This window comes from Manis javanica, chromosome 16, assembly GCF_040802235.1.
Source record: "Manis javanica isolate MJ-LG chromosome 16, MJ_LKY, whole genome shotgun sequence".
NCBI lineage: Eukaryota > Metazoa > Chordata > Mammalia > Pholidota > Manidae > Manis > Manis javanica.
The window spans coordinates 38415504-38437043 of record NC_133171.1 but is presented as its reverse complement, the minus strand read 5'-3'; the positions used below and the strand labels follow the sequence as shown (position 1 = coordinate 38437043).

Here is a 21540-nt window from a genome sequence, read left to right as displayed (position 1 = left end):
ACAGTGCAGTGGGGAGAAAGTTTTATTCCTCCATGAACCTGCTGGAGGACTCATCCCTCCCCACCTCCGTACTCTGCTGATTATTGTTAAGGTATGAGCACCCTGCCCAGCATCTCGTGGGCTTGAGCCCTGCTCCCCTCTGTTCATTTTCTCTCTCTGCCCTTAGAAAGTAGGGGGCACTGTAGCAGAATATGGGCTTTGAAGGGAAAGGATGGAGAGAAAACCCTACCCTTCTGCTATTTCTCATTCCCCCCTGCCTCCTGCCAACACCTGGCCCAGACTCTCTGTTCATATACTATCTCTAATGATAGGAGCTGACGTGTCACCAGAAATATTAGAGAAAGGCCGTCCATTTCTTAGGTGCTGATTACTTTGCACCTAAGCCGGCTCTCTCTGAACCCAGAAACCACAATACCAGGAGCCTGCCTCTGGGCCACAGATGCCAACCTCAGGGAAAAGGGTCTGAGAGTACCATCCTTTAACATAATTAAGAGAGCCAAGCCCAGACGGAGAGAGATGTGTCCTTGGCATCCCATGTTGGAAATGAGCCTACTTCCCCCACGCAATTAGTCTGACATTCAGTAGTCAGCTGCTATCCAGCCACTAGTATTAGACAGCAAGGAGATGGAGGTGAAACAGACTTTGAGTGCTCATCTGGGTCCTTAATCATAAGGTTCATCAGCATTTCTTTCAGAACCATGTATAGCATACAACTTACAAGGGAACTCCTTGAACCCAAACCATTTGTGAATTGAAGATGATCCAATTTACCAAACTTAAGAAGAGGAGATTGTGACATTAGCATTAATATAAGACCATCTGGCGGAACAAAGGATGGAATGGGGGCATTTTTCATGTACCATTTCTCTCTACACTTCAGAACCACTTGCTGTGATATCTCCCTTGGACGAAGGCAAAACCTGCCAGAAGAATCCTGTATGAGCCTGGCTATGTGTGTGCACTGGGAGCCTTCTGCCTCATTCCTGGTTAATCTCCTGCGGTATGGACTGAGCCAGGAATACATGCCTGCAGGAAGGAGAAGGCACACCACAGAGAAGCTCTAAAAGTGCACATCAGCTGGCTGCATCCACAGCTCTTCAGCAAACATGTCTACACTACGATGTAAGAGAATTAGGCACAAATTCTGCTCCCACTGCTGAGAAGTCTACCTTTTTTTGGCAGTAGGATTTAGAGCAAGACGTGCCAAGGTTATTTGGAAGGTGTGATGAGCAATACTTTGATTGATGACCTTTCCCAGAGGCATAAAATAAAGCTAATTTTTGTTTCTACCTAGGCTGAGCTTTACTGTTGCTGATGCGATTAAAAATAAGTGACTAAGAAGAATCAAAAGAGAAAGCTCAAAACACCCAGGAAGTAGTGCATTGGAAGATAAATGGAAACTTCTGGAACACTGTTCTTGGCTCTTCTGGATTTCAGGCCAATTCAACAAATGCCCTTCTTAGGCTTTGTAGTGGAAACTCCTGTACTTAGAGGTACAGAACCCACCTGGTCAGAGCTAAAGGCTTCTGCAGCATGTCTTTAACACCCACTTTTATCCATTGTCCAAAAAGTATATAAAAATACACATATATTTCAGACAAGTATATAGTACCTTTGATAATCACTGCTATGGTTTATGCTTTGCAGAGGTGGTGACAGTGAGGAGAAAAAGGGCTAATGGTTAATAACATAATTTGTTTATAGAAAAACAATAAATATAAAATGTTTAATACGAAAGTATAGAAAAATGAAAATAAGATATAAACATCCACAATCTTATTACACTAAATTAATATGTCTTTTCTTTCCAACTCCTTTTTTATGTTCACAAATTGACAAAATATCATATAAAAATAAAAATGCTATAATTCAGTATATAACTATTTTCATAAATTCTCTTCCCTCAACGTAGTAGAAACATCTTTCAGCTGTATTACATACACTTTGACATCATGACGGTATCATAGTACCTCATTTAAAAGATGTGCATTTTATATACTAATCCCTTATTTCTTCACACTCAGTTTTTCTGTCTTTTCCCAATACTTGCTCTCATAAAGAAAACAGATGTGAGCATTCTTAAGCATGACTTTTATGCATATTACTTATCCTCTTTTAGAACAAATTCCTAAGAGTGGCATCACTATATCAAGGCATATACCTAGTTTTAATATATTTAATATAATATCTATGTTGGTATAATTACCAAATTGCTTTACAGGAAGGCTCACATACTTCTACATATACTAGCAGCATATATGGATGCCAGTTCCTCAAACTTTCTATTTTTTTTTACTCTTGGCCAATTTGATTGTTAAGAGAAAAAAAGGTACTTTTGTTTTTTATTGCATTTGTTTAATTACAAATGAGAAAAGGTAAGAGAGAGTTCATGAAAAATAAAAAATAACCTCCCCTTCACTGTGAACATAGGATAAACCTAAGCCTTCTCCACACGCATTCACATTGATAGGTCATTTGCATTAATCATACAGATATGTCTATTCACACCCTTTGTCGGATTTTAAATTTCTTCTAAAAAGTTATTTATAGAAGACATTACTCTGTATATGAATGAAATAAGAATTTAGTGCATGATAAAGGTAACATTCAAAATTCCCAGGGAAATGTTGTGGTATTAGTTTCTTATTGCTGCTGTAACAAATTACCAGAAAATTGGTGCCTTAAAACAACACAAATGTATTATCTTACAGTTTGGGAGTGAACTCTTAGTTTCACTGAGCTAAAATCAAGGTGTCAGGAGGGCTGCTTCCTTCTGAAGGCTCTGAGTGGAAAATGCATCCATTTCTGTTTGTCAGCCTCTTAGAGCTCCCCATATCCCTTGGCTGGTGGGCCTGTGTCATCTTTAACCAGCTGCACCCCTGTCTCTCCTTCCTTCATCACACCTCCTCTGACTGACTCCTCTAGCATCCCTCTCAGGACCAATGGGATTGTAAGAGGCCCATCTGGATAATCCAGGACAATCTCCCCATTTTAAGATCTTTAATTTAATCACATCTGCAAAGTCCCTTTTGCCACATCAGATAACCTGTCATGGGCTCCAGGAATTGAACAGTGTCATGATATGAACATATTTGGGGCTATTTTTTCAGCCTATCACAGTTACATTGTTGAGTAAATAGTGTTGAGAAAGTTGACTAGCCATTTGCAGAAAACATTAGAAAACTGACTTATACATTATATGAAAATAGATGGATTAAAGTAGGAGTTGGCAATCTTTTTCTGTAAAGAGCCAGATAGTCAATAGTTTGGGTTGGCAGGTAAAACATGAAACAGCAACATGAAAACAGCCCCAAAGAAATGAGCATGGCTGTGTTTCCATAAAATTTTATTTACAAAAATAGGCAATGGGTCAAATTTGGCCCATAGGTCATAGTTTCCAGGCCCTGGATTAAAGACATTAATGTAAAAAAAATAATAAAGAAAGAATAAAAATAGCAGGAAACAAATAAGTTTTCATACAGTCTTTTTACAGGAAAGAGTTTTCTAAATGTGAAATCAAAGGTAGAAACCATAAAGGATAATATCTGTAGATTTACCATCAAAGGGAATCAGAAAATGCCCTAAAAATACTGAAGGCAAATAGCAAACTGGGAAAGAAACAGGTTCTTTGTGGCTCTATCAAGAATGTTACAGAGGGAGCCAGAAGGAGTAAAGCTCCACTTGGGATCACAAAATAGCCTGAAAACATTAAAACTGAGAAGACTATTCCAAAAACCTAGAAGGAGAATCTTGTGTCTGTCTTTCTGCCATAGGTAAACATCAGTTACGCATATGCAGAATAAAAACAAACCTACATTCATCTCAAGTGTATGAAGAGGATGGAATGAATTATTTGTTACCTCCCCTTCTGGGCCTCAGTTTCACCATCTATAGGATGAAGGTAATAATCCCAGTCTTTCCTACTTCATGGAGTTGTTGTCAGAGTTAAATGAGAGGAAAGAATGGGAAGCAGCCTTGAAAATTAGAAAGTGCCAAGATCTGGGTAAAATCCAATTTTTACAAACACTGAACATGGTGCCCTATTAATAGCATTGCTTTGATGATACATATGTATGAATTCTCTTCAAAGAAAAAAATCACCAGCTCCTGCCTATGTAGCATTCCATTTATTTAGTAAACGTGAATTTCCTTAGGTACTCAAAAATGTAAAAAGTATAAAATTTAGGTTATATTAACTATTTAATAACTAAAAGATTACTAAGAATGGAGTATCATGGTGAGCTTGTGGGGGACTGGGAAAGGGCTGGAAAACAGGAGGTGTAAGCAGGGACCTAAACCAGAGAGGGCATTATAACTGTGTGAGAAATTTTGAACTTTATCCTCGCAACAGTGGGAAGCCATTGAAGAGTTTTGAGCAGTGGCATGATATGGACAGATCTATGTTTTTAAATGAGCACATTGGCTCCAGGGTAAAGAATGAATTGAAGAGGGACAAAAATGGCAACTAGAAGATAACCAGAAAGCTTAAACAACAGTCCAGGCACAAGTTGATGGTATCACGAACTAAGAAAATGGAGGCGGAGAGAAATGGGTGCATGAGTGACCCAAGAATTAAAATCAAGACTTAGTGATGGACACAACATGGGGGATGAAAGAGAAAAGACTGTCAAGAATGACAACCAGGTTTCTGGATGACGGATTACTGGAAAACAATAAACACCATCCCAGCCTTCTTTGGAATAAAAATGAGGTAGCTGACCAAATCAAAATTGTAGACATATAATAATAAAAATGACAATAACTAACATTTACTGAGCATTTGCTGGTGCCTGTCCTGTGCTACATGCTTGGCATGTTTTATTTCATTTAAACCACATAACAGAGTCAGGAGAAATGTTTTGGAATCATCTCCAGTTGATAGATATGGAAACTGAAACACCAAGGGATTGACTTGTTCAAGGTCCACCAGCTAATTAGTGGTAGGGATGGTATACAGACCCAAGCAGTCTAGTTCCAGAGCTCATGCCCTTGACCCTCATGTAGAGGATGAGTAAGAGCTCTATGACTACGCAAGGTCAAGATCATCTGGAGAAGATGCAGAATTTCAGCAAAAATCCTCATGAGAAAGTAAACTATCGAAATATTGAAAGGAAGAGATGGATCTTGGAGCTAATTATTTCCCCTTGGGAAACTTTGTGTCAAGACAAGAGAGTTAATATCTTCCTAGACAGCGAGTCAGCTCATAATCATATCTTCATTATGGTAAAGAGTCAGCTGTAGAAAAGGGGATCCACTTTCCTGACTGTGATATTCCATTGTATGTGTCAACTTCACTGGGCTACAGGTACGCAGTCAATTGGCAAACACTATTCTGGATGAGGTTACTAATTGAATTCAAAGCAGATTGCCTTCCCTGATGTGGGTGAGCCTCATCCAATCCACGGAAGACCCAAATAGTACAAAAAGGCGGAATAAGAGGGAACTCCTGAGACACTGGTCTTTCCCAGCCTTCAGATTTGGACCAAAACATTGGCTCTTCTGGGTTCCTAGCCTGCTGGTTCTTAGACTGCAGTTTATACCACCAGATATTGGTTCTATTTTCTGATTTTATTTTTATGGTATGATATTACAGATGACAGATGATAGATAGATGATAGATGATATATAGATAGATAGATAGATAGATAGATAGATAGATAGATAGATAGATAGATAGGTAGATAGATAGATAAGATAGATAGATAGATTAGATAGATAGATAGATAGATAGATAGATAGATAGATAGATAGATAGATAGATAGATAGATCACATTGGTTTTGTTTCTCTGGAGAACCTAATAAAGTAACTTATTCATTCATGAACAACTTCATCAAAAGAAAATACAGAAAAAAAAATTGGAACTATAAGGACTGAGACAGGAAATGTAAGGCTTTAGTTACTATTTTCACTACTTTATTCTATCAACAACTAGGATTTTAGAAGGAAGTAGTTCACTGTTTAAAAAAAAATCCATTGTTCTAATTTGAGATATACCTTCCCAACTGACCTTTAGTGTGGTCTAAATATTCTACTGTAGTACAAATATTTATAACATGCCAATGACTCTGCTTTGAACAGGAAATAGTAATTTTCTTATTAGCTAAAAGATATCCAGTTTCTTTCCCCTGTCCCCTCCCTCAACCCACAAAGAGAAACACGTTGGTCATCTCTAGGATATTCTTGGCACAGTCCCAGGGAATGGAAAATTCACAAGGCCAAAGAAAGGAAGGTCTCTAGCTTTGTTTTCCCTCCCCACACAAAGAGAGAGGAAAGGGTCCAAGAGGGAGCCCCCTGGAATCTGCCCCTTAATCTAGAAAGACCTGAAGCAGGTGGGCCAGACCAGCTTCCCCGATCACTGAGGCAAAGCGGCTCTCTCCCTTCTTGGACTGACTGCCTATGCTGGACTTACCCTTTGTCAAATGGCCAGGCCCCCAGTGTCTTGTGTAGCCTTAGGGATAAGGAAGGAAATCAAGCTTACTGTCCATCCCCTTCATAGCTTAGTGAAGAAGAATTCATCACATGATACATCCTTGCTTACTAGAGGTTCTCTTTTTGGTTTGGGCCAAATTCTAATAGTCAATATTGATGCTTTTTGCTGGTTGCCCTGAATGTACATATTTATACAAAAGAGTGGTCAGTACAGATCAAGATTCTCCGAACTAAAAATTATATTAAAGTCGAATCTAGAAAATATCACAATGTTATTATTTTTTTCTAAATCTTCTATTAATTATGTTTCTATCAATTAGGGCCTTTGTTTTGCTTAGTGAAGTGATTATTTGTTTTTTCACCCCTAGCCAAACTAAACAAGTTTGAAATATATTAGTGTAGGATTTTCAGTACAATCTTAATATTTGCAATTCCGAATTGGTAAAAGTAATAAAGTGTTAGACTGCCCAGTATTTTAAAAGTACACAAGTTATTGTTTTTATCTGCCCATTCTCCTACTCTCATTAGATAACACATCTCTAATTTTAAGAAACCATCCTCCCTCCATATCAGGCCATGTAGTCCTGGGTGTTGATTCACACCCTTGCTTCACCCTGGCCAATAGAAGTACCACTTCCCTGGTCATAGCAGCAGTTTCAGTAATAAGCTTATGGCCCGAACAAGACCAAAATTAATCCTATGGCTTTGGCTCAAGTTTTTTATTCAGTTATCCACACAACATATATTTCTTAAAAGCCTACTATGAGTCCGTGCACTTTTGTAGGCAATGAGGATTTGTAAATGAAATAACAGGAAAATCCCTGTCCTTGTGATGTATACTATCTACAGGGGAAGACAGTAAAATAAGTACAATAAATATGATGAATATCTGTATATATATATTATACATATATGTATATATTCCCCTTATATACAAAGGTAAAAAATAGGGGGCAGGATGTGAAATGTTGATGGGGAGGAATGTTGGAATTTGTGCAGGGGTCAAACGGCCATTGGAAGTTCACCATTTCATCTGGAGGCGCAGGGACCCATTTCTGCCTCTGCGAGGGGAGAGCTTGACTGAAAATGAAAACAAGCCAGGAGAGAGCAGAACCTAGAGATGAGAAGATGCAAAGCCCTAATGACTTCATTGGAGCACCTGGACTCAGCTGTGCATCAAGATTTTTTCAGCTATATGAGGCAATAAACACCTTTGTTTTTTGTTTAAATTGGGTTTTCTGTTACTTGTAATCAAAAAAGACCTGACTAATGCCAACTTTCAGGTCTATATAGTAACTTAACGGATCTTACAATGTCTTTCTAAGTGGGGTTCCTGCTGTACTCGGATTATTGAATAGCTAGAACTCATTTCTAATTAGCAGTATACATTTACATGTAAACACCTAAAATCTTGAAGACCTTAAAAACAGCATGTTCACTTTAATGCACTCAAATGAGTTCCTCAAAGTGTGGTTTATACCCTTAATTTAAGGAACCCTTTCTGACAGATTGTCCGAAGGTCACTCTTGTTCAAATCAAGTAATTACAAGGTCTAAGTTATCTCAGTTAAGAATCAATGAGATTTTACCAGATAGTTTTCTACCATTGTACATACAATGGTTGCAGTTTGGATTTTTCTGAAGCATTATCAGACAAAACAGAAAATTTCCACCTTACTTTTTGTAAGTGGTGTTAGCTATATTTTGAGAGGCATATAGTTAAGGACCAAATACTCAGCTGCTCTGAGGGTAAAAATCATTCATTCAGTCACTGTCCATCCACCATTCTAGGGGTTCCCTACACTAGAACCATGCTCCCTAGTTAAACCGACTCAGTAATCACGATCTGCCACAACATACCAACTGACCTGAACCCCAAAGCTGTACTGAAGTATGTTTGAATTTAAAATTACAGAAAACAATGAATAGGTTTTACATTTCCTTCCTCCTTCTTCCTCCATTTCTCCCCTCAATTCGATCTTAGTTCCTTCCCATCCCTAAATCAAAAAGTATGACACAGCAAAACACACACAAACCAACAATAAAACAAAAAAACATTAATAGTTGCTCTCCCTCTGAATCCAACATTCTTTGGAGCACCCTTTCACATTTGTAACAAATTGTTGAGCAGAACTTCTGCTCCCCCAAATGAACCAAAATGGCCCAAGGAAGGGACAAAAAGATGATAGGCACCCACAGAGTAAGTGAGCCATGAGCAGTTAGGGAGCAGACATTTCCTTGGGGCTTATTAAAAGAAAGATAATCTAAGTTTGTCATCTGAGCCCTCCCTGGACAGACCCCACCCCAGGCTATATGAACAACAAAGGGAAATTCAAAGGAACTGTCTGAGCTGGGGTGAGTCATCAGCCTGAGTGAACCCATGGTCTTTTCCTCTCCTTCCCAAAGAGGGAGTTCTGAAGGTACTTCTCTCCTCTTAAGAAAAAGGGCCCCAAAAGTCCCAATCACAGAGCTGCAAGAAGGGGAGACTGGCATCTTTCTCCAGGGTTAGATGTCTGCCTATGCAGCATACTTGTTAGACTGCCCCTGCCTGCCCAAGCAGGGGAGCAGGGGAAAGGAAAGAGACAGCGAGCAGAGAAAGCAGTGCCAAGCAGAATGTCTCTAGTGTGGAGAGATTTGTAAGTTTCCTCTGCAAGGAATGGATTCTGGGGAAGGTAGCTTGGCTTGAGCCAAATTTCTAGTACTCCAACCACAGTGGGACCCAGGGTGGGAGCGAAGGGGGTTGCAAATCCAGGTGGGACTTCTACACTGGAAATTGGTGGGAGGGTCTCCTACAGGCTCCAACAATCTCACGCACAGGCATCTTCAGAAAGAGAGTCAACAGTCAGCCAATAATATCTAGAGAGGCAGGAACTCCCAGAGGATACAGCTGCCCAGTTCAGCAAAAGGCTTGTTAACTGTCTTGCCTCCCCTCCTCTGCCATGCGCAAGCACTGCAGGACACCAAAAGAGAAGGATGGGGTAAAAAATGAAGGAGCAGGCCGTGCCCCCGCCACTCCAAGCGCCTCAGGCTGGAGCCTCCATGGGCAGGAAGTAAAGGGCTAAGTAAGAGACTACAGTTTTAAAGTTGGTGAATTGGAATTTTCTGATATCAAAAGTCAGCTGGAAAGCTATGGTGCCCAATGTATTGTTAAAGGGCAGGAAAAGAGATCTACCAGCATACAGACTGAGGAAGTAACTGGAGAAAAATGAACTCTGAGTCAGATTTCTGTCTAGAAGGTTTGAGTCCCTCAAATATCCCTAAAAAGATGCCTCTTCATGTGTGTAACCCCATAGATAATTGACACATCACACCAGCTCAAGGTTCCCATGAAATCCCAGGTATTATTTTATAGTGAAAAGTGCTAGGGGGAGGCAAAGAACCTCTTCAGTACTGAAGAAATCCAACATTTCTGGGAAGGAGGAAGATAAAGCACAACATACACAGGAAATTTAATTCCATAAGACCTTGCAATATAGCTTTTAAAGTTTGGGTAACCCCGGGAGGGGTATCCAACCAGAGCAATAATTTTCAACCATATTTTTTTAACCTCTTCTGCTATTTGATAGGACCTTTTTAGGTTCTAAGCTCTGTGCTAATAATTTAATGGGCATTTTTGTTTGCCTGATTTCACACACCCGTTTTATTCAGCTTACCTGGAACCTAAATGACAAGTGGTGTCAACCTTATACAATGCATTTATATAATAGTAAATATCGTACAATATTTTAATGATTCTGTCTATGGGTTTCAGACAACTTGAGATCTCAAGAGACTGAGCTCAAAGTCAAAAGCTTGAGATTTTAGTTCAACTAGCTTAAGAAATACCTATGGTTTTCTGCCCATCAGCACTCCTTCAGGGGACTGGCTACCATCCTTTCTTTTAGTAAACAGTTCCCCAAAACATACTCACGCAAACTCGCAAACATACACATGCACACCGCACTGCCTCCCTGGTCAAAGCAGAGTTGAATATTCTCACATGGCCTTGTCTCCCTGGCCTTCCCAGTTGGTAAGGTGACTTGAGCTTGGACAATCCCAGTGCTCTATCCCCCAGGGCACCAAGTGTGGTCTTAAGCCTGGTAGACAAATCAAGGCAGACTTGCTGAGGTCTTCTGTGGCTATTCCTGGAACAAATGATAGAACATAGAGTTCCTTTCTTGGGTGGTGAACAACCAAGTCCATGTGAAACCAAGAAATGGAGGGGCCCTATGGAAACAGCCATTACGGAATAGGATCTAGGGGAGCCGATACATACAGAAGACCCAGAGGGAAGAACGTGAGCGTGAGTCCTGAGGGCATCGATCCCAGGGCAGTCATGCCTGAGGCCCACTGCCCTCCTGCTCACCTTGCAGTTTGATCAGAGCTCATGAATCCTTTGTGTGGGTAAGTGTGTTTGCACTGGGTTTCCATCCCTTAAAACCAAATGATTTGAGTAGTAAAGCTACAGATAAAAATGCCATCCCACAGCTGTGCTTTAATTCCAGCCCAAAGGAATGAGGAACAGGAGGAAAGGGGAGATCAGTGGTCTAGAAGAAACAGGCAAGGAGCAGGGGCAAGAGAAGATGTCACGGCTGCAGCAGAGACAGGACTGGCAGTGACTGGTCAGGTCATTTGGTCTGGTCAGACCGAAGAACAGAGATCTGAAAATATATTGTTGGACAGAGAGAAACTGGTATAAGATAAAAACAGGCCCTGGAAAATTTCACCCTACATCAATGACCAGACAAGAGGAAGTGTCACTGAGCTCGATCAGTCTTGGGGAAATAAGGAATCATACAAAGAGAGGCCCTGAACTCCTCCAAGGATCTATATACCACCGTAAGGGATGCGCTGGGAGAGCTGTTTTTCCTCACTATTTTAGCGATGGAACTCTTCCTTCTAATGAAGCATTGCTCTGAATGCAAATATACAATAGAGATGATGAATTGATTATTGAGCAATTTAACCCTTTATTGCTTGACCCCCAGACACTTTCTTTTTTGTGGAACCCTTGGAGCTCCTCTGGGAAATATCTGAATTTTGTGGAGCACATTGTGAAAAACACTGACCAGGAACATGCTCCTACACGCATGTCCACTCCATGCACGAGGTAGCACAGTTCAGGACAGCCTGAAACCCTTTAGCAACTGTAGTCACAGTGCCCGTAACACAGGACTTACAAAACTCGTGGAATTTAAACACAGATACTTGATACTTTAAGAAGGAAAACAAACCATATCTAAACTAGTTTGTTTGGGCTACATTTTTCTTATTTATTTCTACCAAATTCTTCGGTTCATAACAATTGCGCCAGTGTTTTCCCCAATCATGCCCCCACATGCTAGCTTTTCTCAGAAATTTCCATTTATATTTAATGCCTGCATCTTGTAATTTCTTGAAAAGGACAAAGGCAGAAGTCCATTCAAGGCCATAAGACTGCTTTTTCTCCTAAGAAACTGTCAGCTAAGTTTCTCAAGGAGGAACTGGAAATGAAGTGAGAGACATTGATAAATTTCCTCACTGAACAATCAATAAAGCCCCACATCCTGTGCGGACTCCCACTGTGGAAGCAAGGGCCGTAATTACATTGTCAAAAATTCAAGTTGCCCAGGCCGACAGCGACCCCCTGGAAGAGTGACAAGTGATTGGCACTCGGGGTGGGGTGGTGACCCCGGATTGGCAGGCAGAGGGGAAAGCAAAAGGCAAGAATGAGGTTTCCTTATTGACTACAAGCACCCACACCACAGACTGCCACTTGGGAGGAATCCTGCAGCCCTTCAGACATATTAACAGCGGAGTGAGCAGGTGACATAATTTTCTAAGCGTCTGACTCCACCAGAGATTCAGAACTACCTTGAGCCAGTCAATCCCAAAACAGAGAAAGAGAAAGATGGCCCTGGGTGTGTGTTCATGCAAGTGTGTGGGGGTGGGGTGGGGGTGGGGGGCAGGGGGTGACTGTGCTTTTAAAAGAAAAACATGAAATGCGCTTTCAACTCCATCTTTCCTCATGACAGCTGAACAGCAATGCCTGTTGGTTTTAGTGATATTAATCTACGATAAAAATCAACTGGAGCAGAAGGGTTACAAGGGGTGGCAATGAAAAATGAGATGGGCGGGAGAAGGAGGGAAAACTCTATTACTGACAGGCAGACCCATTTGTGTGATTCTCTATGTCCTGAGCTGGAGCTAAATTAGTATCTGTCAGTCAGTCCTCTTACTGTTGGATGTTAAGAATAATATGCCTGCAAAAGGCTCCATTCTCTGGGCAACGCTCTGCTTCTGGCTGTCCTGAAGCTCATGCAAAGGGCTTCCAAGAAGCCTTTATTGTAACCACGCCCAGGAATGGTGCTTATCCACTGCTGGGAAGCCGCCGCCCCACGAGAGATTAAAATCAGAAAGTATTTGCTGCGCGGTGGGAACAGAACAGAAGATGCCTGGGAATGTCACTGCCTCTCTCTTGCTCTGATGGAAAGAGGTAGACAAGAAAATTAATAAGGAGGAAAATCTCTAAGCAGAGCTGGCCCCATGCCAAGTTTTGAAATGCGAGGCCCTCTCCCCCTCCCACCTAAAAGAAAATATGAGATAATTGGCAGTGAGTACACAGCGCTTTGGGGAAGAAAAAGGGGAAATCATCCAAATAGCCATAACTGACACTGCTTGAGTATTACTGTGAGCCAGAGACACTGGAGCAGCTCACCAGCAGTAAGTCTGAAGCGGGGGCTGTGTTTTCCTGGCTTTATGGAGACGAATTTGCCCAAGATCATAGGTGATAAGTAGCAAAACTGGACTGATGTCTGATTCCTGAACTATTAACTACTAAAAATAGCATTTCTCCAAGTGTCATCGGTGGGCCGCCTAAATCAGGCCTCCTCAGGGTCCCACCACAGGCCCACCTTGAGTCAGACCCTGGAAGTGAGGCCCGGAAACCTGGACTTCAGTGATTTCCTCGAGAAGAGTGTTCTGGGCACTAACATAGGTGAATCTTCTCCCTACCTCATCCTAGGAAACTGAGTGAATGCTGGGTTGTTAGGGACTTTAGCATGCAAAGCAGTGAATCAAGTTGATTGCTATTTTGCATACTTGACAGCAAAAGGAAATTAGTTTTTCCCTAAAGCCCCAGTGTCAGGAGACCCATCTCTGGCCCTGGGAAAAGGCCAGTGAAAGTAAGTAACAATTTTGACCATGATTTAGTGTCTTACCGGTGGGAAAATCTGTCTGCCACCTCATGCGTGAGGGATAGTGGGGAAAGGGGGATTCTGACAGGGGCTATGGCATGGGAATCCCTCTCACCCAGTGGCTAAGCTCTTCTCTACATAATACTTATTTCAGGTGGATAAGATGCAGCAGCCTCACGTCAGAGGAGAAAACAGCTTGACTTTGCTGTGTTCACTGTGAAAGCTCTTGGTTCACGAGAGATCCTAGTCAATCCTGTATCAGCAGGGCTGCGGGGTGATGGGTAAAACAACTGCTGATGACGACCTCACCCTGGGAATACAGGAAAGGAGAGGAGGAGGGAGGGAGAAGGGGAAAGACAAGGAAGGCAGGGGAGGCTGGGAGGGGAGGAAGTAGAGGGGAGAAGATGGAAATGAGGGGGGCGGAGAGGAGGTCCCTTTCCTTTCAATGTCCAGTAACATCACAGGGCTAAAGTAGCAACATTTTTCTAACTTTCAGAATTCTCAAAACATATTGGAAGGATCTTCTTGGCTTTAATTGCTCCATGTTGGTTGTAGCAATGGCACCAGGAATTTTCTTAATTTGACATCTGTTTAAACAAAAAGCTTAGGAGTACAAGATGCATTTAAAGTGCAGGCACATAAAGGTATACTTATGCTGATCCTTCATAACAGGTTAAGAAAATGAGGAGCTGAAATGAAAGAAGCAGAGTGAAATAGAGTTTTCACTCTTGTTCATTGGAACTTCCATTTCTAGAAAGAGTTGTGCCATCGGTATCATATAGGACAGTGGCTCTCAGATCAGAGGATCCCTAGTAAGCTTCAGGGCCCCGCAGATGGTCTATACGTTGGCAGAAACACTGATCCGTGCCCTCTTCTTCTCCAGCTGTGTTTTTTCAGAGGTAAACAGAAAAACATTGGGCTGGTGACCTAACTGGCAGTTGGACTAGTGCAAACATTTGAAGACCAGAGCTGACATCTGAATAGATGGAAAACCCTTATAGATCCTGGGCTACAAGATCAATGTAACTGCTTGCTGATGAAGAAAGGAAAAAGTGTCCTTCTTAGAGGAAGGACATAAGATCAAAATTGTGGGTATTTTGAATTTCTGTCCAGATAGTTAAGGGTCTTTTAAAACTTTCCAAAATGTATCCCCTGTGTGTATCACTCTGGCTGGTCCAAAGCCAACATTTAATACATGCTTAATGAAAAGATCTCACTTCCCCTCGGAGTAGGAAAAAGAGGCAGGAGAGTGCCCTTTAGTAAACAACGATCAGGGCCCACAGTGTACAGTGATGTCCCTTTATCTGCAGCTTCAGTTTCCCACCATCCACCGTGGTCCTGAAGCAGATGATCCCCCTTCCTACAAGTTATCACAAGGTCAACGGTCGCTTAACACTAGGTCGCAATGCCTATGTCACTCTTCTCACTTCATCTCATCACACAGGCGTTTTATCATCTCACACCATCACAGGAAGAAGCATGACAACAGTACAATAAGGTATTTTGGGAGACAGTGACTACAGCACTAATAAAATTGTTCTATTTTATTTTTAGTTACCATGACTGATCTCTTACTATGCTTAATTTATAAATTAAACTTTATCATAGGTAATGTATATGTAGTAAAAAAAATAATATAGGGTTCAATACTACCTGTGTTTTAGGCACCCACTGGGGGTCTTGGAATGTATCCCTCATGGATGGGGGTTGGCATAAAGCCTTGATGGAGCAAAACGGCAGACCCCTCTAGGCATAGCTACATGTCCATGACTAGAAAAATTATTCTGATAGGTAGTAGGGTTTTGTTTTATTGTGCCCATATAGACATGCCAATGTATATGACATCATGTTTTCTGGAGATGGGCCACTATTGGAACCCATGTTTTGATCTGCCTTTGGCTCATACTATGTAAATGAAATTATATAAGTATCCACGGAAAGATACTTAAAACTCATCATTTCAAACTTAACATTTTTCCAGTTGCTACTAAGGATTATCCTGGCACACTTGGCAATTTCCTGAATCTCAAGGAAAATAAATACGTCCACGTTGCAAAGTAGGATCAGGTCGATCAGAGGGCAAATAAAATTGGAGCAGAAACACTGTAGCCTAATTCCTGTTCATCCCCAGAAACCCAGAAACACCCAACCCATCTGTAAGACTGTATTGAGTAGAACTCCACCCAAACCCCACTCACAGGAGGGGAAGACGGCCGCAGACACCGCACTGTGAAGTCGCCTCTACCTGGTTCATGCTGCCATCACTGTACACAGCCATCAGTCTATACTGAGTAACTCTGTCGGTCAGTTTTCACTAGGCTGTGCTGCAGTTACAACAATTCTCAGTGGCTCACGGCAGCAAATGTGTATTCCTCCCTCCCGAACAGAAGAGCAGTTGGTGGACGGCAGGGCAGCTTCCTGTTGCCACCATCAGGTCCCCAGGCTGAAGGAGCTCCCGCCATCAGGGGCTGGCTATTCCCAAGCAGGGGACAAGCAGCCCACGTACTGTAACAGCTCTTAAAACTACTTAGCCATGCAGCACCTCATTTCCCCTCATATCCCTTTGAGCAAAGCAAGTCCACAGGCTAAGCCCACTCTCAGTGGGGCAGGGGAGTGTGGCCCACCCGCAGAGAGGCACTGAAGGTCCCCTGACGCTGGTGGAGGTGTATATAACCCTCTTACGAGAAGGAGAGTGAATAATTGGGACCCATAATGTACTCTGCCACAGGAATTGTAACAATTCATATGTCTTATTGAAGGAAACAGTGCCTCTGCTCTGATTGACTTGATCGCCTCCCCAACCAACCACCATTAGTTGATAACAACCTAAAACGATAACAAAAAGCTATCATTTTCCCCACTGCCTTCATGCTGACTAGACACAGCTCACCCTCATCTCTTCCGGCCTGTTGCCTCACTCACCATGCAGGGAAAGAGTTCCATTCCTCACCGCCAGGAACTTGACACCATATGGAAAAAAGGGGGTGGAGTGGGAACTCCCATAAAGCTTGATCTCAGCTCTGCCTTGGAAGGGCTTGTCCTCAGATCCAATTCGGAGCTCTCCACCATCAGAAACAAGGATGGAGTGCACCCTGAGTTCAATGGGCCCCAGATCCATGAAAATCAGCTTGCCTCCTAAGGGGAAAGACAGGATGGTCAGTGCCTGGGGGATAAGGTTCACCTCCTTTTGACAGTATTCATATTTGATCAAATCCTCTTCCTTTATAAACTTCTGCTGGAATTTTATCTTGCCTTCTTTTCTAGAAGCACAATAGATGGAATCAGACACCCAGGACTAGAAGCACCATATTATTAAACCAGCTTAGGTTAGTTATCACAATTCACTGCAGCTTTAGTATGTTATTTTTAATGACAGTAACCTAAATGATCAGTAATTTAGGACTGGTTAAATAAAGGCTAAGAAGGTTGCTATTTTTACCAGTTAGGAGTAGATAGAAGCAGCATATAAAATTAAGCAGTAAAAAACTAGGAAGTGCATGAACAGGAAATAGGAATAGAAGAAACTGTGCCAAAATTATAAGAATTATGGTAAAAGGAAGTGTAGTAATTAGGGCCACCCATCCTGACATTTGGAGTATTTTAGCTGACCCGATACCCATTGTGCTTTTCTTTTGATAATAGACCTGAATTGCCTTAAGGAATTGCTCTGCTCTGGTGAACAGAGTTGAGCAGGACTGTAGCCTTAGCCATGTACCAGGCTGGAAATGGAAATCTGGAGGAAAGGGACAGGAATGTTTCCATCTCAGGAATTCCAGGAATGGTGTCTTAACAAACCTGAGATGAGTTCCTAATTCTGGGATGCCCACCTCCCCCACCTGCCAAGCCCCTTGAAATGCCCTGATTGCTATCACTTCTATACCTGATTTTTCCAGAATTCCCAGCAATTCTGTTAGCTACCCAATACATTTTCAATAAACGTATTTTTTAAAAGAAAGTTTGTTCTGTTGTAACCAAATGACCGTAACTGATACAGATTCTCTTTTGCTCTGACATCCTGCTTGTCACATCAGACTATTGTTTTGTAATACAATTATTTTATATTGTAAGGATAAATACTTAAGCTATTAAAACATAATTTCCTATTTATAGTACTTTCCATGCAGAATTTTCCCAATAATGACAAAACAATTAAAGCATCCCATATAAATAAACACTGTAACCTGACAGAGCTATTAAATCATCTCCCTCCTGGAACTGGTTTGCAGAAGCCCTGGACTAGACTCTGACCCAACAAAGTGGTCAGAGTAGTGACTTTACACTGGAAACACCAGGGGTCTTTTCCAAACCGTACCATAGCTTCCCATCTCACTGGGAATAAAAACCAAAGTTCTTACACTGGGCTCCAAAAGGCCCCTCATGATTTGCCTCCCCATATACCAATACTCCTTTAGCGTCATCGTCTAAAACTCATCCTGTCCTCAAACAGGCCTCAGGGCCTGTGCATATATTCATCCTTTACCTGCAATGTTCTTCTGTCAGGTATCCATATGACTCACTCTCTCTTGTTGCCATTCAAATGTTAACTTCTCACTGAGGCTTCCCTCTCTATGTGTATGTCTATTCTACGTAAAATAACCAACCACAACCTGTTACTCAAACACAGTTTTCTTCACAGCACTTCACATCAGACATATATTTACAAGTTTATTGCCTGTCCTCCCCTCACTTAAATGGCACTGAACCTGTTTTGTTGACTTCTATATTCCCAGTGTCCAGAACATTGACTGGTAGGGAGTTGGTACTTCATATAGAATTGTTGAGCAAATGACAAATGGTTATATCTTTTTAGAGAATCTGATTTAAGTAACTGTTTCCTTATGGGCAAATACACACATACTCTCACTCTTGCTTTCTCAAAAAAGATCTTGTTACCACATTTAATCTGTGAGTCCATACATTGTCTCAAGGAGCTAATGGGAGGCAAAGGATGTGGATAAGGCATGGTACGAGAAAGGGCTCAAAAAGGCCGATTCTGCTCTACTAAGTGAGGTCCTGGTGAGGGGCTGTGAAGAGCAAAGATTTCATGTGCTAAATTTAGTCCTAAATCCACTGTGTCAGATTACTAAATTGCACTGTTGTCTTTCAGAAATCATAACTGGAAGTACTTACACATGTACTGGAAGAATGGGAGGGAGAGAGAGAGAGAAGGCTAAGATGCCTTTAGTCATTTTTGTTTACCTCCATCTTAGTGCAGAGATAATGATCAATAAATATTTGACCCAAGAGTCATATGTGGAGGCCACTTCTTCCCTGACCTTCTGTTCTAACATTTCTCTCCAGCTCTCCTCAGTCCTTTTCATCTAGCCTTCTAGTCTTCCATCCTAAAACACAAGCCACACACCATCAGTAACAGTCACAGGATGTTTACTTGGACTTGACCCCTTAAAGCGCCCTTTCCTTTCAGCCACAGTTTAGAACAACACACCCCATATGGGTATCCAGTTCTCCAATTGTAAAATGTGCATGAGAAGAGTTTTTCCCTCAAAGAATTCTCTTGAGATGCTGCTTAGAGATCGCCGGTCTTGGGCTGACCCGTTAGATACCTAATGCAGTGGTGTCGGCCGCTGTCATCACCCTCATCCTGTTGCTTCCCCCACTGCTGCTACTACTGCTCTATCCCCACAGCTGCTCCATCTTTTTAGCACAATCAGACCACCTCCTTCCAACAGCTCACCATTGGTAGTCCTGACTTTTGAAAATGCCATATAGAACATACTCTAACATAAAGTCTCCAAGAAGCAAGAAACTATCCTTCGGTGATGTCCAGGCACGATGCTAGAGTGGTTACACCGCTTACCAAACTTCCAAAGGACCCACTTGCAATTACGACTTTAATTTTCCCTTCCATTGTCATTACAGTGACAAGAGTCATCAGTTCAGATGCAATAATAATAATGAATCCCACTGTGGGCAAAGGGAAGAAGTGTCACCTGTGGTAGAGGCCACAATTGGTATGTTTACTAAAGCCTTTTCACTCGCAGCCACATGTCATTAATGCCCCCAATTAATTATCTTCAGCAAGTGGACCATAGATGGGCATGGCAGGACTCTGCATTATAAATAGTTAGGAAATCTCAATTGGCCTTGATGAGCAAATGGTGGAGACAAGGTACAGAACTGAGGACTCTGAGTAAATCCCACAAAACTGCTGGAACTCAGGTTCCTCGGTTTCCAAATCTGCTCTACTCAGTGCCTACGGATGATCCGCTTCCTCAGCAGTGATGTGTGGAGCAGAATCATGCATTCACTGATGCTCCCGCCAGCCCGAGAGTGCTGGACATCTACACCTGCAAGAAGGCACTCAGACGTGCATTTAACATTGGTGGGGACCTGGAGCTCGTGTGTTCCTGATACTGCCTAATGCTACAGCACACTCTGAATTTCACTTGAGAAAAAGTATTACACGCACAGTCAGGAATCCAAATAAGACGATGGGAAAGCATTAGATCCTGACAGAAAAGCTCACATTCTATTCACTTCTGCAAACCCTCCCAGACAGATTTTTCATTAATTAGGATTATCACAGTTCATTTAAGGAAAACACATATTAACCTAAGTAAGCTTGCCTATGGCTTGTTTATATATGGTTTACTTGAATTTTGTTAGTGTAGAGATAACCTCGCCTCACTCCAAAAAGAGTTTGAGGCAGATTACAAGGATCAGCAGGTAAATTTATAAACGTGAGTTTTGTCTCTTGTACCATCAAGAAAAATATTCCATACACTGAAAAAATTGGTAGAAAATTTAAAACCTCATGTATGGATGGCAACTAATAAAGATGGTCATGAAGGGAGAAAAGCTCAGCCCAAAGAAAATGAATGATTTGTGTGCAGCAAGAGTCCGGCGGATCTAAAAATGGGAATAATTAATTTATGTGATAATTGTCATTCTCAGCGAAGGAGCCTTCCCTCCTCACTTAAGCAGTGGAAAGTATCAGGAAAGCCAGGGAAATTAAGAAGAGAGTTTGATGAGGAATTCAGCTATTTTTGATCGAAATCACTATGAGTGACAACCAAAGTGAAAACTTCTTGGTGTGAAAGAATGTAAAGTTTATATGTAATCTTAGCTTGATCAAAGCTCCAAGAGCTTCATCCTCACAATTTAGTAGCTGAAAACAAATATATAGTGGGCTGCTTTAAAGGATAGTTACTTGAGTATGGGAGGGCAGTGGGAGGACTTTATTTCTCCACTTTATAGAGCTTGACCACATTTCTGAAAGCTGAAATAAAGAACAGGGCTGAAATCAGCCTTTGGCTGTGACCCTTAAATTGCTTGTTATGACTGTTCATGAAAGCTGAGTATGTCCCACAAGTGACCTTGGGTAATTTTATAAAAATCAATCAACCATCATTATTGTTAGTTCCCCTCTAAAATAAATAAATGAACACAACTTTCTATATGTAATCACTTCTTCCCATTAAACATCTCTTTTATTTCTTTTAAACGGAAACAAAAGAGACTTTAAGGAGCTAGCTTATGTTTGCAAAGTCCATCAAAACCTACTTTTAGCTAACCTTGCAATTAGACATCCTCTGTAATAACATCAGAATGATTTGTCATGTGTGTGTGAAGAAAAACAAACACACAGCTTTAGCTATCTTCCCCCTTAACAGAAAAAAATTTAGGGCAGAAAAATTTGAACATACCATAAGACTTTTCAAAAGAGCTGGCTGTACCTTCTATCTTCAATTCTTTCCCTCCACCCTCTTGTACTCTTCTTAGTTGGGCTTTTGCCTGACAGGTCCATCAAAACTGGTGCTCTCAGGGTCACAGATGGCATCCGCATTGCTGAACCCAAGGCTCAGTGCTGTCAGCAATCCCCTTTCCTGAATGGCCAGCAGCGTTTGATACACTTGGTCATCTCTTCTTTCTTGAAACTCCCTCCCTCACTTGCTAGCACTGTGTGCTTGGTTTTCCTCCTGACCTCCCAGGCCT

General features: G+C 41.6%; 1 protein-coding gene across 10 annotated transcripts in view; it reads right to left on the bottom strand.

Moving 5' to 3' along the window:
- PKHD1 (PKHD1 ciliary IPT domain containing fibrocystin/polyductin) overlaps positions 1 to 21540 on the bottom strand; it is a 421695-nt gene that overhangs the window by 265222 nt on the left and 134933 nt on the right. For all 10 annotated transcript variants that reach the window (XR_012125992.1, XM_073224035.1, XM_073224036.1 and 7 more), the window contains one exon: positions 16507 to 16719. Coding sequence is in view for 9 of the 10 variants with exons in the window: in XM_073224035.1 (XP_073080136.1) it covers positions 16507 to 16719 (213 nt within the window). In the remaining variant the exon portion in view is untranslated. The remainder of the gene's footprint in view (positions 1 to 16506; positions 16720 to 21540) is intronic.